Source organism: Petaurus breviceps, unplaced genomic scaffold, assembly GCF_028583685.1.
Source record: "Petaurus breviceps papuanus isolate PSGF00001 unplaced genomic scaffold, PetGlider_PUasm1.0 91133, whole genome shotgun sequence".
In the NCBI taxonomy this organism is placed as follows: Eukaryota; Metazoa; Chordata; class Mammalia; order Diprotodontia; family Petauridae; genus Petaurus; species Petaurus breviceps.
This window is the reverse complement of record NW_027187419.1, coordinates 53,510,393-53,529,811: the sequence shown is the minus strand read 5'-3', so window position 1 is coordinate 53,529,811 and position 19,419 is coordinate 53,510,393. Positions and strand designations below refer to the sequence as shown.

Here is a 19,419-nt window from a genome sequence, read left to right as displayed (position 1 = left end):
TACTCCAATAACAGGGAAGTTAGAGGAGGGAGAGGTTTAGGGGGAAAGATAATGAGTTTACCTTTGGACATATTGAGTTTAATATGCTTATTTGGAAAATGCAGTTTGAGAAGTCTAATAGGCAGCTGAAGACTGGAAGGGACTAAAAGTTGGAAGAAAGTTTTTCCTTTGTATAATTATCCTCACCTTCTAACATAGACCTTCCTACCAAAAATAAAGTTGTCATAGATGGAGGTTAGTAAAATTAATTAATTCACCACACATTCAATAAACATTTACTAAGCACTACTAAGAGCAAGAGACTACATTCTCCATGGTGTAGGAAGCAGGAAAAGGGGACAAAGAAAAATAAGAAAAGTTCACTATATAAATAACTGTAATCCAAGGTAAAATGTAGTGAATGTCATAAGAGAGGTAAAGATGGATTATTAAAAGAGTTCTTCAGAGGGAAAGATCTGCCATGATCTCCACACCAGTACATTTGAACTAAGCTCAGAAAGTGCAGAAAACTGAAAACAGCAAACGTCTATGAGAACCAGCATGTCAACGTCAGACAGAAAATTTGCAGTAGTAAATGTTTTACCTCAGTATCATAAGTTGGATTATAATCATTGTAACCGGAATAGAGATCATCTTCATCTGTCTCTGGAGCCAGGTGCACATTTTGCATCATTTGTACCTGTGAAGAATTTGATATGCTAAATATGTTCTTAAGCATAAACAAAGGTTTCAAAACAATTTTAAAACCAAAATGTTTCCAAGATTTGACCAGTCTGCTTATATTTAACAATGAATGTTATTCTTGGTGGTTCTACATTTTTCAAATTATCAAAAAAAAAATATTTCCAGTTCCGTCCTTTGAAGAAGGTGGAGGTGGCTCCGAATTGGCTTTGCTTAACTTTTTCTTTGACTAATTGAGTGGAGCAGTGGGATTGAAAGGCAAGGTCTAAAGAGGCCAGTGGAAATAACTGTTGTCATGATAGGGAGGCACAGGATAAAGTCCACTAACTCTAGAATCAAAGAAACTGGGTTCAAAGCCTGCTTTTGATTCTTACTACCACAGTGAGCTTGTCTAAGTCAATTAACCTCCCTGGGCCTTTTTCCTCATCTGTAAAATGAGATTTGGACCAGACAGTTTCTATTGTCCCTTTTAGATCTAGAACTTTGATCCTACATGAAAACAGGGTATCAATAGAACTTTTAAAAAACACTTGAGATTGCATATTTTTGTGTCTTTATAATATTATATTCTATGACTGTGAAAGCAAACTCCCAGAAGGCAGAGATTTGGTAGGAACAAATTTCCTAACTATTCTATGAGGGTTTAGCTTACATTTAAACTAATTGACTCATAGAAACTGAGAGCTTGATCAGCCTTAGAAAACCTTTCAGTTGGGTTGTAACCATTTTAGCCACAGGCCCAGGACTAGGTTTGGAAATACTTTAGTGAGAAAAAACCAAAATAAATACCAAGAAAAGAAAAAAATCATGGAATTTCAGAGCTGGAAGAGATTACTTCACATCCTTAAGTATGGATACTAATTCTTATCTGTGCTGGTCACAACCCATCCATGCATATAGATAAGTGATTTTTAAAAAAATTGTTTTATTGATACCTTTTGGATTTCCATCAGTCATTTCTCAAACCCTTTCCCAAATGAACTCTCCCTTCCGACAAAAACCAAATCAGAATCATAGTGATCATATCTGACAACATATACATTGTTTTGTCCTGGCAGTACTCTACTTTTCTGATGTGAGGAAGAAGTTATATGTCATATCTGTTATCTAGGACCTTTATCTTTACAGAGTTCAGCTCCCTTTCGTAAAGTTTTCATTTATACTCTTCAAGTAATTGTGTCTGTAGTTCTTGATTCTGCTTATTTCATTCTGCATGAGTGCACACAAATTTTCCCTTGATTCTTTGAATTTCTCAGTCTTCATTTCTTAATGTACAATGATATACAATTATGATAATGTACCATAATTTATTCAGTCATTCACCAAATGATAGTGGACACCCACTTTGCTTTCAGTTCATTCCTATAACAAAAATACTGTTTTGAATATTTTGAAATATACTGTTTGATCTTTGACTTCCTTGATGTATGTGACCAGGAGGTACATCACTGAGTCAAAGGATGTAGTCAGTTTAATTCCTTTTCTTCCATAGTTTGGAACTGAAATCCAGAATGGTGGACCAGTTCACAGTTCCACCAACAGCTATGAACGTGCCTGTCTTCTTACAGTTCTTTCAAATTTGACTAGTTCTCAGCTTTTGTCTTTGATGTTTTGTTAAGTGTTGGGTGAAATCTTAGAGATGCTTTAATTTGCATGTCTTTTACAACTAGTGATTTGCATTTGTTTTCATGAGGTCATTTATAGTTTGTAATTCTTATGACAAGCATTTTCCCCATATGTCTTGACCACTTATCTTAGTTTCATATTGGTTGTATATCAGACTTTTATCAGTGATATTTAATGCAAATATTTTGCCTACTTCACCATTTTTCTTTTCTTTTTTTCCAAAATTTTTTTTTAGTTTTATACACTTTGATTTTTGTTTGTTCTTCTGTATATCCTCCAGAGAAGAATAATACATCATGGAGGGTTTACCTATAATTTAGAACTCCCCCTACACACACACACACACACACCACACAAATTCTCTGAGATGACTGTGTACTTAATACAGACATTATTTAATATTTCACCTCTGTCGATCCCTTTAACCAGGTAGATGATTCTCAGGACTCAATAAAACTTACATCCAAACTGAATCTGAATATAATTGTGAACTGTAAAAATTTTCCAGCAAAACCTAAAAGGATGAAACGTGTTTTATCTGGTTTCCAATTTTCTGGATAAATTGGAACTCTAATCAAGTTTGGCTAATCCTGGCAGAACTATCCTTGATCTTACCTTTTAATAGGCCACACAGCAGAAGCGACCAATTAAGATAAAGAGGATAGGTTTTTCTGGGTGAAGGAAACCAGTCATTTAAATTCGGGCATTGGTGATAAACACTTCGAGTCCGAGGGACACACAAATCCGGGCACCGAAATCACAAAAGAGGAAAGGACTGGAACCCAGACCCTGAAGAGGGGGCACTAGGTGCATGGGGCTTCAGGTCCATCTAGTTAGGGCTGATAAGAAGCTGGGTGTCAAAGGGTTACAGCCCTGAACCTGAATCAGGAAGACCTCGTTTCAAATCCTATCTTGGGCACTTAGCCGTGGGGCCTGGGCCAGGACTTCTCCCTGAGCCTCAGTCTTCCCATCTCTAAAGTGGGGATAACAGAGAGTGTCTGCATCAGAAAATTGTGAGGTTCAAATAAAAGCGCACAAGTAAAGTGTGTTGCAAGTCAATGTGCCATCAGAATACCTGCTGTGATTGCGTCTAGGACTAGGGGAGTGTATCCTGCCCTGCCCAGTCCTACTGCAGCCTCAGCGGGGGATGGGAGCCCCACGAGCACCCGCAGCTCTCCCCAGGCCTGGAGCATCCCCGGCACCGATGGGTGCCGCCCCTCCCGGTCCCAGACGTACCCCTCCTACCTCCCAGGGAAAGGGGCGGAAGTCCCTACGGGAAAAGCGGGAGGAAGCAACGGTTTTCCCGGGAAACGGCGGGGACACAGGAAGGGGGAAGCGAGGACCACTATGCGTGGTTGGCAACCGAGGAATCCAAGGAAGCCGTTCCCAGAGTGCTCTGCGCGAGAAGAGGGGGCGGGGCCGACCGCTCAGGAGAGCAAGGGGGCGGGGCTCAGGGCGGGAAGGATGGGACCTAGAGCTCTACTTAGGAAAGAGGGGCGGGGCTCTAAGTAGAGGGTGGGGCTTTAATGTAGAGGGCCGGGGATCTGATTGAGAGAGATGGGGCTCTAAGAAGGAGGGGCAAAGCTTTAGGAAGGAGGTGTGGCGGGATCTAGGAAGTGAGGGGATAGGGAGAGGCTTTAGGTGAAGGGGCAGGGCTCCATGAGGGAGGGGCGGAGCTCAAATAAGTGGGACTGCTTGTTTTTTTACAAATCTGTGTTTAAAGAAACCCTTAGGGTGTGTCCTGAAAGTATTATGGAAAACCAACCAGAGAGATTGAGTGATCCCGTTTGTTACTTAGCAAAGCTGTTTTTAAAGGAATCCTTAAGGTGTGTCCGGAAAGTATTAAGAAAAACAAACGACCAAAAAGAAAATCAAAACCCTCCCCAAACCTCTCTTGTCCGAACATTTTCACGGCTCACAGCGGAATAATACGGAACTGCAAAAACAAAATCCCAAACCGGAAGCAAAATAAATGTCCAAAAATAGGGGAATAGTTAAACTGCGATACGTTAGTGAAAGTTAATACTGATGCAATTAAGATTGAAAGGTATTATTAGGAATACAAAAGAAATCTTCAAAGAGATTTATGAAATAACGCGAGGTGGAAAAAACTGAAAACATTAAGATCAAAAAAGGAAAAGTAGATCAGAAGGAAAGGTCCAAGTCTATTACTGTGGATTTGAAGTATCTGAAAAGTTATGAATTATTTATTTGTAAGTTCTGAGTGATCAACTAGGTGTTTCCAGTGAAGTGATATAAAGACATATTAGGCGAAACATTTACATACAGCGTTGTCGGTGAAATTCTGAATCAAATTGAAGAGATTACTCCTTGTGAGTTGCCTTTAGGCTATTAGGGGAACGTCGGGGATTCCTAGTATTTATTTAAATAAACTGAAGTTAATCGGAAGAAGAGATTCAACCACTTTCTCTCCTCCCATTACCCCGTAACTCACTCTTCCAAACTTTTTGTCAAGCGCATCACCATCCTTCCAGGTTCACAACTTCAGTCCATCTTCAATTCCCCATTTTCCCTCACCCCACATAGATAATCAATTCCCAGATCATGCTGCCTCATTTTTGTCTGTTTTCGTCTGCTGCTAGATAGACCAGTGGATAGATCGCTGGACCTGGAATCAAAATAGACCCGAGTTCATAATCCAACTTTAGCTTTGTGATCCTGGGCTAATAACTTAAACCTCTGCCTCTCTATTTCCTCATCTGAAAGATGAGGAAAATTATAGCACCAACCTCCCGGGGTTGTTCTTGAGAAGCAAATGAGATAATAATTGTAAAGTGCTTACCACAGTGTCTGGCAGTTATTTAAATGTTAGCTATTATTGTTTCCCCAGCAAAAATGAGTTAATTTAGGCAGCACGTACTGCCAGCTTACAAACAAACAAACAAACAAACAACCCTAGCATTTACAAAGTGTTTTAAGGTTTGGGAAGTGTTTTACAAATAGTATCTTATGGGGAGGAGGGTGCTATTATTATTCCCATCTTACAGATGAGGAAATTGAGGCAAACATTAAGTGATTTGCCCAGGATCACAGTGTCTGAGGTCGAATTTAAATTCAGGTCTTCTTGACTCGAAGTCCAGTAATCTACTCACTATTCTATCTAGCAGCAGACAAAAATAGACACCTAGCTTCCACCTAGCTGCTTTAACCTCCCCAGCTACCTATATTATTGCTCTTAAGTTTTGGAAAACGCTTTGAATACATTATCTTCTTTGATCCTCACAATAACCTAGTTAGGAAAGTAGGAGTGATACCTTCTTTTTATTCCTATTTCTTATTACCTCATTATTTTTGTCCCTATTTTACAAGTAAGAAAACTGAGGTAAAGAGGTTTCGTAACTTGCAAGGTATAAAACAACAAAGTAGAATTCCCATTCAGGTCTCCCAATCTCCGAGCCTCGGGCGGTAGCATCGGCCGGCGGAACCCCCGAGATGGCGGAACTTGAAGCGTGTAGGAGCAGGAATCCGGAGGTAGCGACGAGAACGAACAGCTTGAGGGGCGGAGCTTCGCTGTTTCTCCCCCAGTCCCGACCTTCGGCTCCAGTCGGGCAGTCTCGTCTCGCCTCGGCGGGACTCCGTTCTTGTAACCCCTCCCCCCGCTCGCCCCTAGCCGGAACTTCGCCATGGCTCAGAAGCCGCAGCTCCGCGGGATGACCAGCCTGCGCTTCAACCAGGACCAGAGTTGTTTCTGTTGTGCCATGGAGACGGGGGTCCGGATCTACAACGTGGAGCCCCTGATGGAGAAGGGACACCTGGATCACGAGCAGGTGGGCAGCGTAGCGCTGGTGGAGATGCTCCACCGCTCCAACCTGCTGGCCATCGTGGGCGGCGGTGGCAGCCCCAAGTTCTCGGAGATCTCGGTGCTGGTCTGGGACGACGCCCGCGAGGGCCGAGACAGCCAAGACAAGCTGGTGCTCGAGTTCACCTTCACCAAGCCCGCCCTGGCCGTGCGCATGCGGCACGACAAGATCGTCATCGTCCTGCGGAATCGCATCTACGTCTACTCCTTCCCCAACGACCCGCAGAAGCTGTTCGAGTTCGACACCCGCGACAACCCCAAGGGCCTGTGCGACCTCTGCCCCAGCCTGGAGAAGCAGCTCCTGGTATTCCCGGGCCACAAATGCGGCAGCCTGCAGCTTGTGGACCTGGCGAGCACCAAGCCCGGCACGTCGTCGGCGCCCTTCACCATCAACGCGCACCAGAGCGAGGTGGCCTGCGTGTCCCTCAACCAGCCCGGCACTGTGGTGGCGTCCGCCTCGCAGAAGGGCACCCTCATCCGCCTCTTCGACACGCAGACCAAGGAGAAGCTGGTGGAGCTGAGGCGCGGCACCGACCCGGCCACCCTCTACTGCATCAACTTTAGCCACGACTCCTCCTTCCTCTGCGCCTCCAGTGACAAGGGCACCGTCCACGTCTTCGCCCTCAAGGACACCAGGCTCAACCGAAGGTCCGCCCTGGCGCGAGTGGGCAAGGTGGGCCCCATGATCGGCCAGTACGTGGACTCGCAGTGGAGCCTGGCCAGCTTCACCGTCCCCGCCGAGTCCGCCTGCATCTGTGCTTTTGGCCGGAACACCTCCAAGAATGTCAATTCCGTCATTGCCATCTGCGTGGACGGCACTTTCCACAAGTATGTCTTCACCCCTGACGGGAACTGTAACCGGGAGGCCTTCGATGTGTACCTGGACATCTGCGACGACGATGACTTCTGAGAGACCCGACCTCCCGCCCTCTCCCCACCCCCCACCGCGCTGGGGGCCTTCTCTCTCCTTCAGGTGAGGTGCAGGGTCTTTAATTTCTGAGAGCCCCCCGCCCCCATCTCCTCCATAGGATCATTCAACTTTAGGACTAGAAAAGATCTCAAAGATGTAGCAGCCCAGCTCCCTCCTTTTCATTTGCTACAGAGAGAAGCCCCAGTCACAGTGCCTGGCACAAAAAAAGTAAGTGTTTAATAAATGCTCTATCCTTCCACCTACCTATCTATACATCTGTTTATATCTCTATCTCTGTAATTCTTTATAGCTATATTTGTTATATCTCATATCTCTATCTCTATATATCTATGTCTATCTTTCTATAATCTCGTTCTGTCTCTATATCTGTTTCTTCCTCTGTAGTTCTGTCTCTTTCTCGGTCTCTCTGTCTTCCTCCCTCCCTCCCTCTATCTATCTGTCTACCTGTCTATCTACCTGTCTTTCCATGTGTCACCAAACTAGGCCCAGAGATTCTAAAAAATTTGGGGGAGAGAGAGTATAAGAGAGGTAGGATAATTTGTCCTGTTGGAGAAACTGATACTTCACCCCCTCCCCTAGGGAGAGAAGGAAATAAAACCATCAGTTAAAAAAGAAAAAGGATATCGGATATGAAGATGATTTTTCATGTCTTAATTTCAGTAAGAAGTGTTTTCTTTCCCCCTTGTGGGAAAGGGAGAACTTTATGAGAGAGGGAGACTTAATTTAAAAAAACATTGAGTAATTTCTTATTTGGATCCAGTCAGAATACTAGATACTGAGAATGCAAATGAAAAACAACTGAGTCTCAGCTCTCCTGGTGTTTATAATATCATTAGGGAAGGGGTGGGGTAACAAAGTGTAAAAATAAATAGGCTACAAGCTAGAGTGTGATAAAATTAAAGGAAATGTCGAGGTGTTCTATACTATTTCAAATCTCTCAAAACATTTTGTTTGCATCTCATTGTACTAATTTATACTTTCTGATTTGCCTCATAGTTATTTCTTTATGTGACTTGTCTTCCTTATAGATTGTAAACTTCTTGAGGGCAAGAGTTGAAAAGTTTAATAAATATTTGCTTCTTTTAGTGTAAACTTGTTTCCCCACAGCTCTTCAGTTAATAAGATACAGGCAATTGGCAACAAATTATTTAATTATCTAAAAGGAAACTCATCAGTGTGGGTATTTCCCTTTATCAGATACTACTCTTCCATACCTTCTGGTCCTCTGTAATAATTATTTGGTTTCCTTTACAATTCTATGCACTCTATTTTTTGTATTTAAAAACATAATTCTAAGATGGAGTCTGTAGGCTTCACCATACTGTCAAAGGGGTCTATAACTCAAAAAAAAAGGTTAAGAATCCAGTCATAAAATTTTATAAGTATTGGTACAGTTTATCACATTTCATAGATATCAGTGCACTGCCCAGGGTGTTCATCTTTTATCTCTCTTGCAGCATGACTGACCCACTTCCTTTTTTGATTAGGTTTTTCCTGGATGATAATCCTTACACCACTTCTTACATGCAGGTAGGTCATTGTTGGAAATATGTGTTGGCCTACTTGTGTCCACAGTGCACCTCTCCATTGCCTTTTAGTTAACATGCAATTTTGATTTGCTGGAGATTGTGGTATCCCAGCATTCACAGCCATACCAAAACAGCATCACAATGAAAACATTAGTTTTTGAAAACTGGGATTTTATGTCAAGGAGCAGCTTGGTATCATAATAAGGACTGGAATTTTTCAAGTGCAATGCAGCTTGCTCTCTTGGAATTATTCAATTCTGAGCCCAACTCATTGACCACCTACAGACTGGCCAGTGAACTGCCTATCGTAATCTGGACAATAGGACTTTTTGATGCCTTTGTGTTTTCCTGTACTCTTGTTTGAGTAATCATGGATTTCATTGAGAAGACTCTGTAATAAATTGGGACTTAACAGCATGATATTATCTTAAAAGAGGAGCATCTGGAGAATCCTAATGCATCCCAGCAGATGCCACATGGACCCTACACAGAACATCCTCCATGACAGTGGCAAACACCTCTAGCAAGCATAAGATTTTATGCTTCACTTGACATTAATAATCAGAGGGTTGTTGAACAGTTATCTGTGTTTGTATTTAACAAATCAGAATTTGTATGATCTTAACACATACATGAGAAACTCCTTGTAGGAGGGGGCCTTTAAAGGTTGTGTTTTGCCTTTTTTTTTTTTTTGTAATCAGCAAATAATAAATACAATGAGATGTTATATTCTTTGTACCTTTCAGTTAATCGTGACTAAAAATGTGAGATTTTCTAAACTTGAGAAAGTAGTTATATAGGTTTGTATTTACTGTCCTCTTGTTTACTTTATGAGAGATAGTTTTATTGTAAGTGATTTCTTCCTCTCTTTTAATATCTTTTCTGTCTCCTGAAATAACTTGTAAAATTATCTCTCAGTACTTTCAAGATTATATCACCTTCATCAAAGAATGGATCTGGGTCTCTTTGATCCAGCCAATCTTCTTGACTTGATCTTATTCCAGTACTGCTTCCTCATATAGTATTGAGAACTCAGGTATTTTCCAAATGTAGTAGTGGTTCCATTGTCATTGATGATAAAAATAGATCATTACAAAAATACTGGCATATGTTCCTTTTTCTGTGTGTTATCTTCCTGCTAGTTTCATCTGTCAATATTCTGAGGATATTACTTATTTGGGTCTGTTGCCAAACTTTTTGCAAACTTGAGTCTGTCTCCAGTGCTTTTTTTCCCCCCATTTTATAAGGCCATAATCTTTTTCCATTTTTTAATGCTTCTTTTCCATTTTATTAAGAAAAACCTTTATTGAGACATTGTTTTAAAATCACCTTCATTTCCAAATATATTCCCCCTTTCTGGTATCCAGCCAGTAATACCTTCTAATACAGATTTTTTTTCAATAAGCATTTATTAAATGGCTATTATTTTCTTTTCTTTTTGAAGGGCAATTGGGGTTAAGTGACTTGCCCAAAGTCACACAGCTAGTTTTTGTATTAAGTGTCTGAAGCCGGATTTGAACTCAGGTCCTCCTGACTCCAGGGCCAGTGCTCTATTCACTGCACCCCCTAGCCTCCCCTCTAATACAGATTTTTAAAAGAAAAACAATTCATCAAAACAAACCCACACTTGAACCAAGGCTGAAGTATATGTAATATTCTGTACCTGCACAAATAGAGGATGATTCTTTTTTCAATTTTTCTTAGGATTAAACTCCTTCATTGTAATTATACAGCATTCAGATTTTTTTTTTAAAGCAATTGGGGTTAAGTAACTTGCTCAAGGTTACACGGCCAGTTATTTTGTGTGGGTGCTAAGTATCTGAGGCTGGAACCGATCCCAGGTCTCCCGACTCTGGGGCCAGTACTCTTACTCACTTTGGCCACCTGGCCGCCCCTGTATTCAGGTTTTTTTTAAAAAAATCTTTCCTTCTGTTGAAAAAAAAACCTAGTAGTGTACTCTGCATTGAGTCATCAATCTTCCAGAAATAATTTTTTTTAAGGTTAATCTAATTCTAAGACATTTCTGATACAGAGAGATATCCAAAATGACAGTCTTCCCACACCCTCTAAAATGTCTGTCCAAGACCAATTTAGGTAACACTTAAAGTGGTTCTCAAATCATTTGTTCTCTGCACCTTTTTTATACTCCTAAAAATTATTGAGGACCACAAAGAACTTTTTTTTGTGTGGGTTATATCTATCATTTTTTATCACATTAGAAATTAAAACCAATAAATTTGTATTAATTAAAAACTTTATGTCAACATAAGTAGCATTTTATGAGAAATAACTTTTCCTTTAAAAAGTGAGTAGTGGCATTGTTTTACGTTTTTTTTCCTTAATAGGAATTTAAATTTTTTTCTAATTACATGTAAAAGATGGTTTTCAACATTCATTTTTATAAAATTTTGAGTTCCAAAATTTTCTCCCTCCTTTCTCTCCTTTCCCCTCTCCCCAAGACAGCAAACAATCTGATATAGGTTACATATGTACAATCATGTTAAACACATTTCCACATTAATCATGTGAAAGAATCAGAACAAAAGGGAAAAACTAGGAAAAAGAAAGAAAAGTGAAAATAGTATGCTTGAATTTGCCTTCAGATTACATAGTTCTCTCTCCAGATATAGTTAGCATTTTTCATCATGAGTCTTTTGGAATTGTCTTAGATCATTGTATTGCTGAGAAGAGCTATGTCTATTATAGTTAATCACTGCATAATGTTGGTATTGCTGTGTACAACATTTTGGTTCTGCTCACTTCACTCAGCATCAGTTCATATGTCTTTCCAGGTTTTTCGGAAATCTTCCTGCTCATCATTTCTTACAGCATAATACTATTCTATTACTTTCATATAGCACAACTTATTCAGCCATTCCCCAATTATTAGGGAATTTCCAATTCTTTGCCACCACAAAAAGAGCTGCTATAAATATTTTTGTACATGTGGGTCCTTCCCTTTCTTATGATGTCTTTGGGATGCAGACCTAGTAGTGGTATTTCTGGATCAAAGGGTATGCACCATTTAGTTGCTTTTTGGGTATAGTTCCAAATTGCTCTTCAGAATGGTTGGATCAGTTCACAGCTCCACCAACAATGCATTACTGTTCCAATTTTTCCACATCTCCAACATTTATCATTTTTCTTTTCTGTTATACTAACAATTGGATAGATGTGAGGTGGTACCTCAGAGATGTTTTAATTTGTTTAAATCAATAGTGATTTAGATAATTTTTTCATGTGATTATAGTTTTAATTTCTTCTTCTGAAAACTTCATATCCTTTGATCATTTATTAATTGGGATGTTTTACATATTTTTGCAAATCTCTTTTAATTTCTGGTTTAATAGAAGACACCTGGATGATCATATTTGCTTCTGCATTCCATCAGTTGTGATTTTTTTTAAGTTGAAGTGCATGAAGAAGCATGCTTCATAATGTAGTTAGAAAAGGGAGGAATATTTTAATAGGCAAACAACATCTTAGCTTTATTATGAAAAATAGTTTTGACCTTATGTATCCTCTGAGAAGATCTCCCTCAGACCACACTGAGAACCTTTGATTTACAGGAATCCAGGAAAGAAAATCAAGATATGTAACAATACAATGCTGAGTAAACATTTTGAGCAGTTGAACAACTATATCTCTCTTTCCTCCTAGAAGACTCTCAGAGGAACAGTGGGTTCTTTCCACAGATGAATATGGAAAATCTCAACTAAATTGAAATTTGAATGCTTTCCACTGAATGGAAGTAGGTTCTCCTCATGGACTAGACCCTAGTTTAATCCCTTTAAGGGTCAGAGAGAGTAGATTGCCCTTAGAAGGGGTAATAACCTGGGCAGATGAGGTACTCTATATTAAATTTATAGTTTAGTCAATTCTCTTAATGAAAAAAACAATCATTTCATGTTTGAAATTTTACATTAATATGCTTCTATAGCTTTCATATTGTTGTCTTTGTATTTATTGTTTTCCTGGTTCTGCTTACTTTCCTTTGAGTTTGACTAAGTCTTAATTTACTTCTTCATTTGCTTCTTGTCATAGTAATTCATGTTAAGTTTAGACATTCAGCTAGTGTTCACTCACTTTATTTCTGGTTCTTTGTAACCACAAAAAGTGCTGCTATGGATATTTTAGTATATTTTTGGTGGCTAAGTGACACAATGGAAAGAACGATAGACCTGCAGTTAAGAAGACCCGAATTCAATTCCTGTCTCATGTACTTACTATGTGACTTTGGACAAGTCACTTAAACCTGTGCTTGCTTCATTTCCTCAACTGTAAAATAATAATAATAATAATAGTGTCTACCTCACAGTGTTATTGTGAGTACACATAAGTACACTTAGCAGTATTTGGCACATAGTAGGCACTATATAAATGCCAGCTATTATTAGTATAGGACTTTTCTATATTACTTTGGGTATGTGACAAACACTGAGGTCATTGTATGAAAACATGGACATTTTTGTCATCTTTTTTAGCATAATTACAAATTACTCTAGTTGGACTAATTCACTGCTCTACCAAACATATATCAGTGTACTGGTCTTTACATGACCCCAGTGACTTTCTATCTTTTGTCATCTTGGCTAATTTTTTAGATGTGAGGGAGAACTTTAGAGCTATTTTGATTTATATTTTTCTCATTACTAGTAATTTGGCTATTAACAGTTTGTATTTCTTTTGAGAAATGTTTATGTATTGAGGAATGGCTTTTGGTCCTCCATATTGCTTTTAAAAAATGCATTAGTGTTCAGTAGTATCCTTGGTTGCCATGTTCTCTGCTTGGCAAAGTAATGTAACTGGTTAAGTTGGTTTCTGAGCCCCCTTGGCCTCTACATTCTGACAACTGTTTTATGTTTTTGAAATTTCAATAGGAAAAAAAGTGTTAATGTTAATATCTCTATCTTTTGCATTTTCCATTTTGGGGACATTGATGACTCATATTGAAGCTGTTATAATTGGAGCAGGATCATATTATTTTTTTCCTTTCCTTAGCAGGGAGGGCCCTCCTTCATACATGAATCCCCTGACATCTATCCCAGGTTCAAAGCACTTTGTGGGTCAGTAGCCACTCAAAGCCCATGAACCCCACCAGTGTTTCCTTTACAGGCCAGCCTGGAAGTAATATTACTTCAAAGCAAAATAACACTTAGAATCATGTGATAGACAAAATGAAAGAAATGTTTTCCAAATTTTTTTTAAGCCCCAAATGTCATGAAAAAAGAAATTATACATTAGATTTAGAATACCTAATACCAAATCCACAAGATAAATAAGACAAAAATAATACACAAGGTAAAAACCTCATAAAATAAGATCAAAGAATGCAAGTACTTAGTTCTCACTCAATGAAACTATACCCTAAATCATTTTGGGCAGTCTCATAGGTTAAGGGTCTCTGCTAGTAACTCCCCCCACTGTAGTGACTCAGTTGAACCTTTGTATCCCTCAAGAAGAGGCAGACATTGATTCTGCTTAGCTACACACACCACACAAAGGAAAGGAAGAACTGGAGGTAAGAAGAGGAGCAAAGATGACAAGGAAAATGACAAGTATTAGAGGGGCTGCCAAACAGTAAACACATTAATGCCCTGTTAGAGCTGTGAATTAGTATGGCCATTTTAGAAAGCAGTTTAGAACTATGTAGGCTCCAAATTTATGAAACTGTACCTTTGACCTAGTGATACCACTATTATGTCCATACTGTAAAGAGACCAAAGAAAAAGGAAAAGGACCTTAGGAAAAAGAAAAATGAAAAAATATTTATGCCAGCTCTTTTTTTAGTGATAAAGAACTGGAAATTAAGGGGGTACCCATTAATTGGGTAATGGCCAAACAAAATATGGCATATAGATGTAACAGAATATTATTACACCATAAGAAATAACCAAAAGGATGGTTTCAGAGAAACCTGGGAAGATTTGTATGAACACACGTAGAGTGAAATGAACAGAAGTCAACAAGCAAATCAGTCAACAAGTATTTCTTGCTCTCTGCCAGGCATTGTGTGAAGAGCTAAGGATACCAAGAAAATCAAAACCAGTCAACCTTCAAGAAGTTGGCAATTTAATAGAAAAGACGACATACAAATAACAATGTACAGCTTGATAGATAAAATTACTTTTTTTTTTGGAGGGGGGAAGGTTGGGAAGTTGGGGTTAAAGTAACTTGCTCAAGGTCACACAGCTAGTTTTGTGTTAAGTGTCTGAGTTCGGATTTGAACTCAGGTCCTCTTGACTCCAGGGCCAGCGCTCTATTCACTGCGCCACCTAGCCACTCCTTAATGGGTAAATTGGAAGTAATCTCAAGGAAGATGCTAGCATTAAAAAGGACCAGGAAAGGCTTCTGGCAGAAGGGATTTTAGCTGAGGCTCAAAGGGAGCCAGGGAAGCTTGGAGGCAGAGCAGAGTAGGGAGAGTGTTACAGGCTTGGGGAACTGCCATTGAATATGCCCAGAATTAGGAGCAGTGTCTTGTTTGAGCAAGAGCAAGGATGCCAGTGTCACTGGATCATAGGGTAAGTGGAGGAGTAAAGTGTAAGAAGATTGGAAAAGTTAGAAGGTGTCAGGTTATAAAAGGCTTTAAAAGCTAAATGCAAGATTTCTATTTGATCCTGGAACTGATAGGAAACCACTAGAATTTATTGGAAGTGAAGGGGGGGGAAGATATGAGATCAGACCTGTGCTTTAGGAAGATCATTATGCTACTGAGTAAGAACAATATATACAGGAATAACAACATTGTGAAAACAAACAACTTTTAAAAGAGACTTAACTAATCAACAAAATGACCAACCAGGATTATAGAGTACCAATGAAATGTCAGGAGGTGCCACTTCTTAACAGAGAGGTGTCAATATTCCCAGTGAGGGGAAAGGTGAGAGCAAGTGTTTATTAAAAGGTGCCTGCTCTATGCCAGGCGCAGTACGAAGCCAGTGCTTTACTAATATCCCATTTGATTCTCACAACAATCTTGTGAGGGTAGGTGCTTCTATTGTTCCATTTTACAGTTGAGGGAACTGAGGTAGACAGGTTAACAGAAGGTAAGTTAACACAGCTAGTAAGTGTCTGAGGTGGGATTTGAATTCAGGTCTTCTTGACTTCAGGCCTAGCACTCTAGCCAAAGCATCACCCAGGAGCCTTTTAAATAGTATATATTTTTGGACATGGCCATTGTGGGAATTTGTTTTGCTTGGATATGCATATTTGTTATAAAGCGTTTTTTTTTTTTTCCCTTCAGCAGAACTGGGAGGTGGGAAGAAGAGAAAGTAAATTCCTGTTAATTGAAAATAAAATACAAATTAAAAAAAAAAAATAGGACAGGGGGTGGCGAGATGGTGCAGTGAATAGAGCACTAGCCCTGGAGTCAGGAGGACCTGAGTTCAAATCCAGCCTCAGACACTTAATACAAAAACTAGCCATGTGACCTTGGGCAAGTCACTTAACCCCAATTGCCCTCCAAGAAGCAAAAAAAAAAAAAAAATAGGACAAGAAAAAAAAAGGACAGAGCAGATCCAGGCAACAAAGAGCATAGGACAGAGCATGAGGCTAAAAGGAAAGCTCTTCTGTGTGAGGGAAAGGAAACTGGAACCCCTGCCAAGGCAGGGACTCTATTTCCACAGTTAACTCTAGACAAGCACCTGAATTTGCCTCCATATACAGAGGGGACTGAAGATTCCCAACCTCAGCTGTACAGCAGTGGCAGGAGGAGTCAAAGAATCCACAGGGTGAAACTAGAGATGAGTGACTGTGAATGAAAGCTGGAGGCTTAATTAAAAACCAGATGACTGAGTGAGAAAGCCTAAATGAAAACCTAGCTCACAGACAAGCCAACCCAGAGTCTCATACAGAAGGCAAAATAAGCAAAAATTCAAAATAGGTGCCAAAACACTGCAAGCAGATATTATATGCTATGTTGGAAAATGAACCAAATCTCCTGATTGAAAAGGGATCATGGAACAATAGCAAGAAACTCCAGGATGATTCAAAAAGAAAATTTATGAGAAAATATTGGGAATGAAATTAGACATAGAACATTGTACTATTAGACTCAGTTGATTTGTTGCTTAGTTTTGCAGAACTGCTTTTATCCCCCCTTTGTTACAAGTAATGGTATACTGGGTAGGGAAAAGGGAAGAAAAATACTTGAAAAGTGATATGAAAAACAAAAGTTCAGTTTTTTTTAAAGAAAAAAGAGAAGATGTAATGGAGATTTTCACCACAGTAGTAGAGACTCTGAAAGGAAAAAATGAAAAATTTAAAATGCAAAATATAGAAACAAAAGAGAATTAAGACCATAAAAACATTAAAAGAACACGTGAGATAAAGCAATTGTTATTAGAAGTTTGGATGCACAGAGATAATTTAAGGTTCACAGGTCTTCTAGAACAACATAAATAAAAAATCTTTAATGTCATACTACAGTAAATAATTCAAGAAAATTATTTGAAACAAAATAATAAATTGACAATACTGCCCTAATTCAGTGTCATATCAATCAAATGACTAATGGATTATTTGTGTAGAGGTAGGCAACTTTATAATAATGAAATTTATGTGGAAGAACCAAAGGTCAAAATTCTCAAGGGTAATAATGAAAAAAAAAGTGGAAAGGAAGGGGCACTGTCAGTACCAGATCTCAAGCTATACTACAAAGCAGTAATTATTAAAATGATTTGATTATTGGTTAAAAAAGAGAGAGGCCAATTAGTGGAACAGATTAGGTCCATAGCATAGAGAAGCAAACAAACACTGTATTATAATGTTTGATAAAATCTCAAAACTTTAGGGTACAATAATTAACAAAACAGATGGGAAAACTAGAAAGCAGTTTGACAGAAATTAGGCAGAAGCCAACTTTTCATGCTATATATAAACTCCAAAGAGGTATGTATATAAAATATGACATCATTAGAAAAAATTAATAAATCAAGAAATCACCTTTCAGATCTATGGATCATGGAAAAATCATGACCACACATTAGGAGGATCATGGAAAATAAAATAAACTATTTTGATTACATAACTTTAAAAGTTTTTGTACAAACAAATCTAATGCAGTTAAAATTAGGAGACATGGGAAAAAAATCTTTGCTACAAATTTCTCTGATAAAGATGTCATATCCAAGATATAAGAGGAACTGATTAAAATTTAAAAGACTGAGAACCATTCTCCAAGAGATCACAGGTCAAAGGATGTGAATAAGAATTTTTCAAAGGAAGAAATCCAAGCTATCCACAACCATATTTTAAAAATATTCCAAATCAATAATAGAGAAATGTAAATTAAATTAACTCTGAGGTTCTACTTCACACTCATGAAATCAACAAGGAAGACTCAGGAAAATAGCAAATGTTGGAGGGGCTATGGGAAAACATGCACACTAATGCACTGTTGGTAGAGCTGTGAGTTAACTAATTCAGCCAATTTGAAAAATGCTTTGTAACAATGCCCAAAAGTTGCTAAACTGTTCATAACCTTTGACTCATCATTACCATTACTAGACCTGTACCCCAAAGTTAGATCAAAGAAAGACCTATATGTACCAAAAAAAATCCCAACCCCAGAAACTAAGGGTTTCTATTGGGGAATTGCTAAACACATTATTATACATGTATGTAATGAGACATTTATTATTGTACCAAAAGAAATTATGAAATGGACAATTCCAGAGGATACTGGTTAGACCTTTATGAGCCAAAGCAGAATAAAGTGATTGGGACTAGAACAATTTATACAATGACAACAACATTAGAGAAGTTATTGTTAAGTAACTTTGAAAGGCTTTAGAACTCTGATCAATGTAATGATAAAAAATGAATCCAGAGCACCGAATATAAAATATGCCATCCTTTCCTACTTAAAAATGCAGAATAGGATACACACATTTGGATGTGGCCAATGTGGGAATTTGTTTTTGCTGGGCTATGAATATTTGTTACAAAGATTTTATTTATTTATTTTTGCCTTTTTTTTTTGGAAGGGGGAAGGCAGGGCAGTTGGAGTTAAGTGACTTGCCCACAACCACATGGCTAGTAAGTGTTAAGTGCCTGAGGCTGGATTTAAACTCAGGTTGTTCTGACAACAGGGTGGGTGCTCTATCCACTGTGCCACCTACCCACCCCAATTTTATTTATTTTTTTATTGTTCAGTTGAGGGGGGAGTAGTGTAAGAAGAAATGATAAGTATGTAAAAAAATACATTTTAAAATGTTTAAAGAAAACTATAACTTTTGAATAAAGATGATGAAACATTGACTAAATGAATACACAGATTATCTGGCTAAAAAACATCAGCCCATTTTCCAAATTGTGGTGTTAAACTTTGAAATTTCTAATATAAATTAATTGTACAAGGAGCCAAGAGAATGTCAGTTATTAAGGCTTTGTACAAAATTCAGATAAACCAGAATTACTCCACAATCTTGAGAAGTCAAAGAACAGAATGGAATAGAATGTTTCAAAAAGTAAAGGAACTTAAACTCCAACCCAAAATAATGTATCTTGAAAAACTTCGACTAAGTATAAATAAAGAAAGGTAGACCTTCAATAAAAGATAGATATTTGAGACATTATCTCCTTATTGCCACCTCCCCCCCAAAAAAACACCAAAAACAAAAACCAGGAACTGTATGTTTGACTTACAAACATGCTGAATAAGAGAAAAACTCTAAATAAGTACAATTACCAAAAAAATATTAAATGATTAAATTCTCTTATCTTTATAGGCTTGTTTAAAAAGCAAGCTGAGAAGCAAAAGAACAGAGGAAACATCAAGAAACAAAAAGAATCATGGGGACTAATGATTTTAGGTGAATTTAAAGAATAAG

The 19,419-nt window shown here is 38.5% G+C and overlaps 2 protein-coding genes across 7 annotated transcripts in view; one reads left to right on the top strand and one right to left on the bottom strand.

Moving 5' to 3' along the window:
• IFT88 (intraflagellar transport 88) overlaps positions 1-3,711 on the bottom strand; it is a 115,651-nt gene extending 111,940 nt beyond the window's left edge. For 3 of the 6 annotated variants that reach the window (XM_069080582.1, XM_069080577.1, XM_069080580.1), the window contains exons 1-2: positions 3,553-3,683; positions 584-679 (exon numbers count right to left, since the gene is read on the bottom strand). In XM_069080582.1, the coding sequence (XP_068936683.1) occupies positions 584-673 (90 nt within the window). In that variant the 5' untranslated portion in view covers positions 674-679; positions 3,553-3,683. Of the gene's footprint in view, positions 1-583; positions 680-2,922; positions 2,979-3,382; positions 3,524-3,543 lie in introns of those variants that run through there. The other 3 variants (XM_069080578.1, XM_069080581.1, XM_069080579.1) reach the window with 3 other exon arrangements.
• A 1,397-nt stretch (positions 3,712-5,108) lies between these two features.
• LOC138155280 (WD repeat domain phosphoinositide-interacting protein 4) lies at positions 5,109-9,314 on the top strand. Its single transcript, XM_069080438.1, has 2 exons — positions 5,109-7,100; positions 8,546-9,314. The coding sequence occupies exon 1, from the start codon at positions 5,952-5,954 to the stop codon at positions 7,035-7,037; it is 1,086 nt and encodes a 361-aa protein (XP_068936539.1). The 5' UTR covers positions 5,109-5,951; the 3' UTR covers positions 7,038-7,100; positions 8,546-9,314.
• Positions 9,315-19,419: the final 10,105 nt, after the last annotated feature.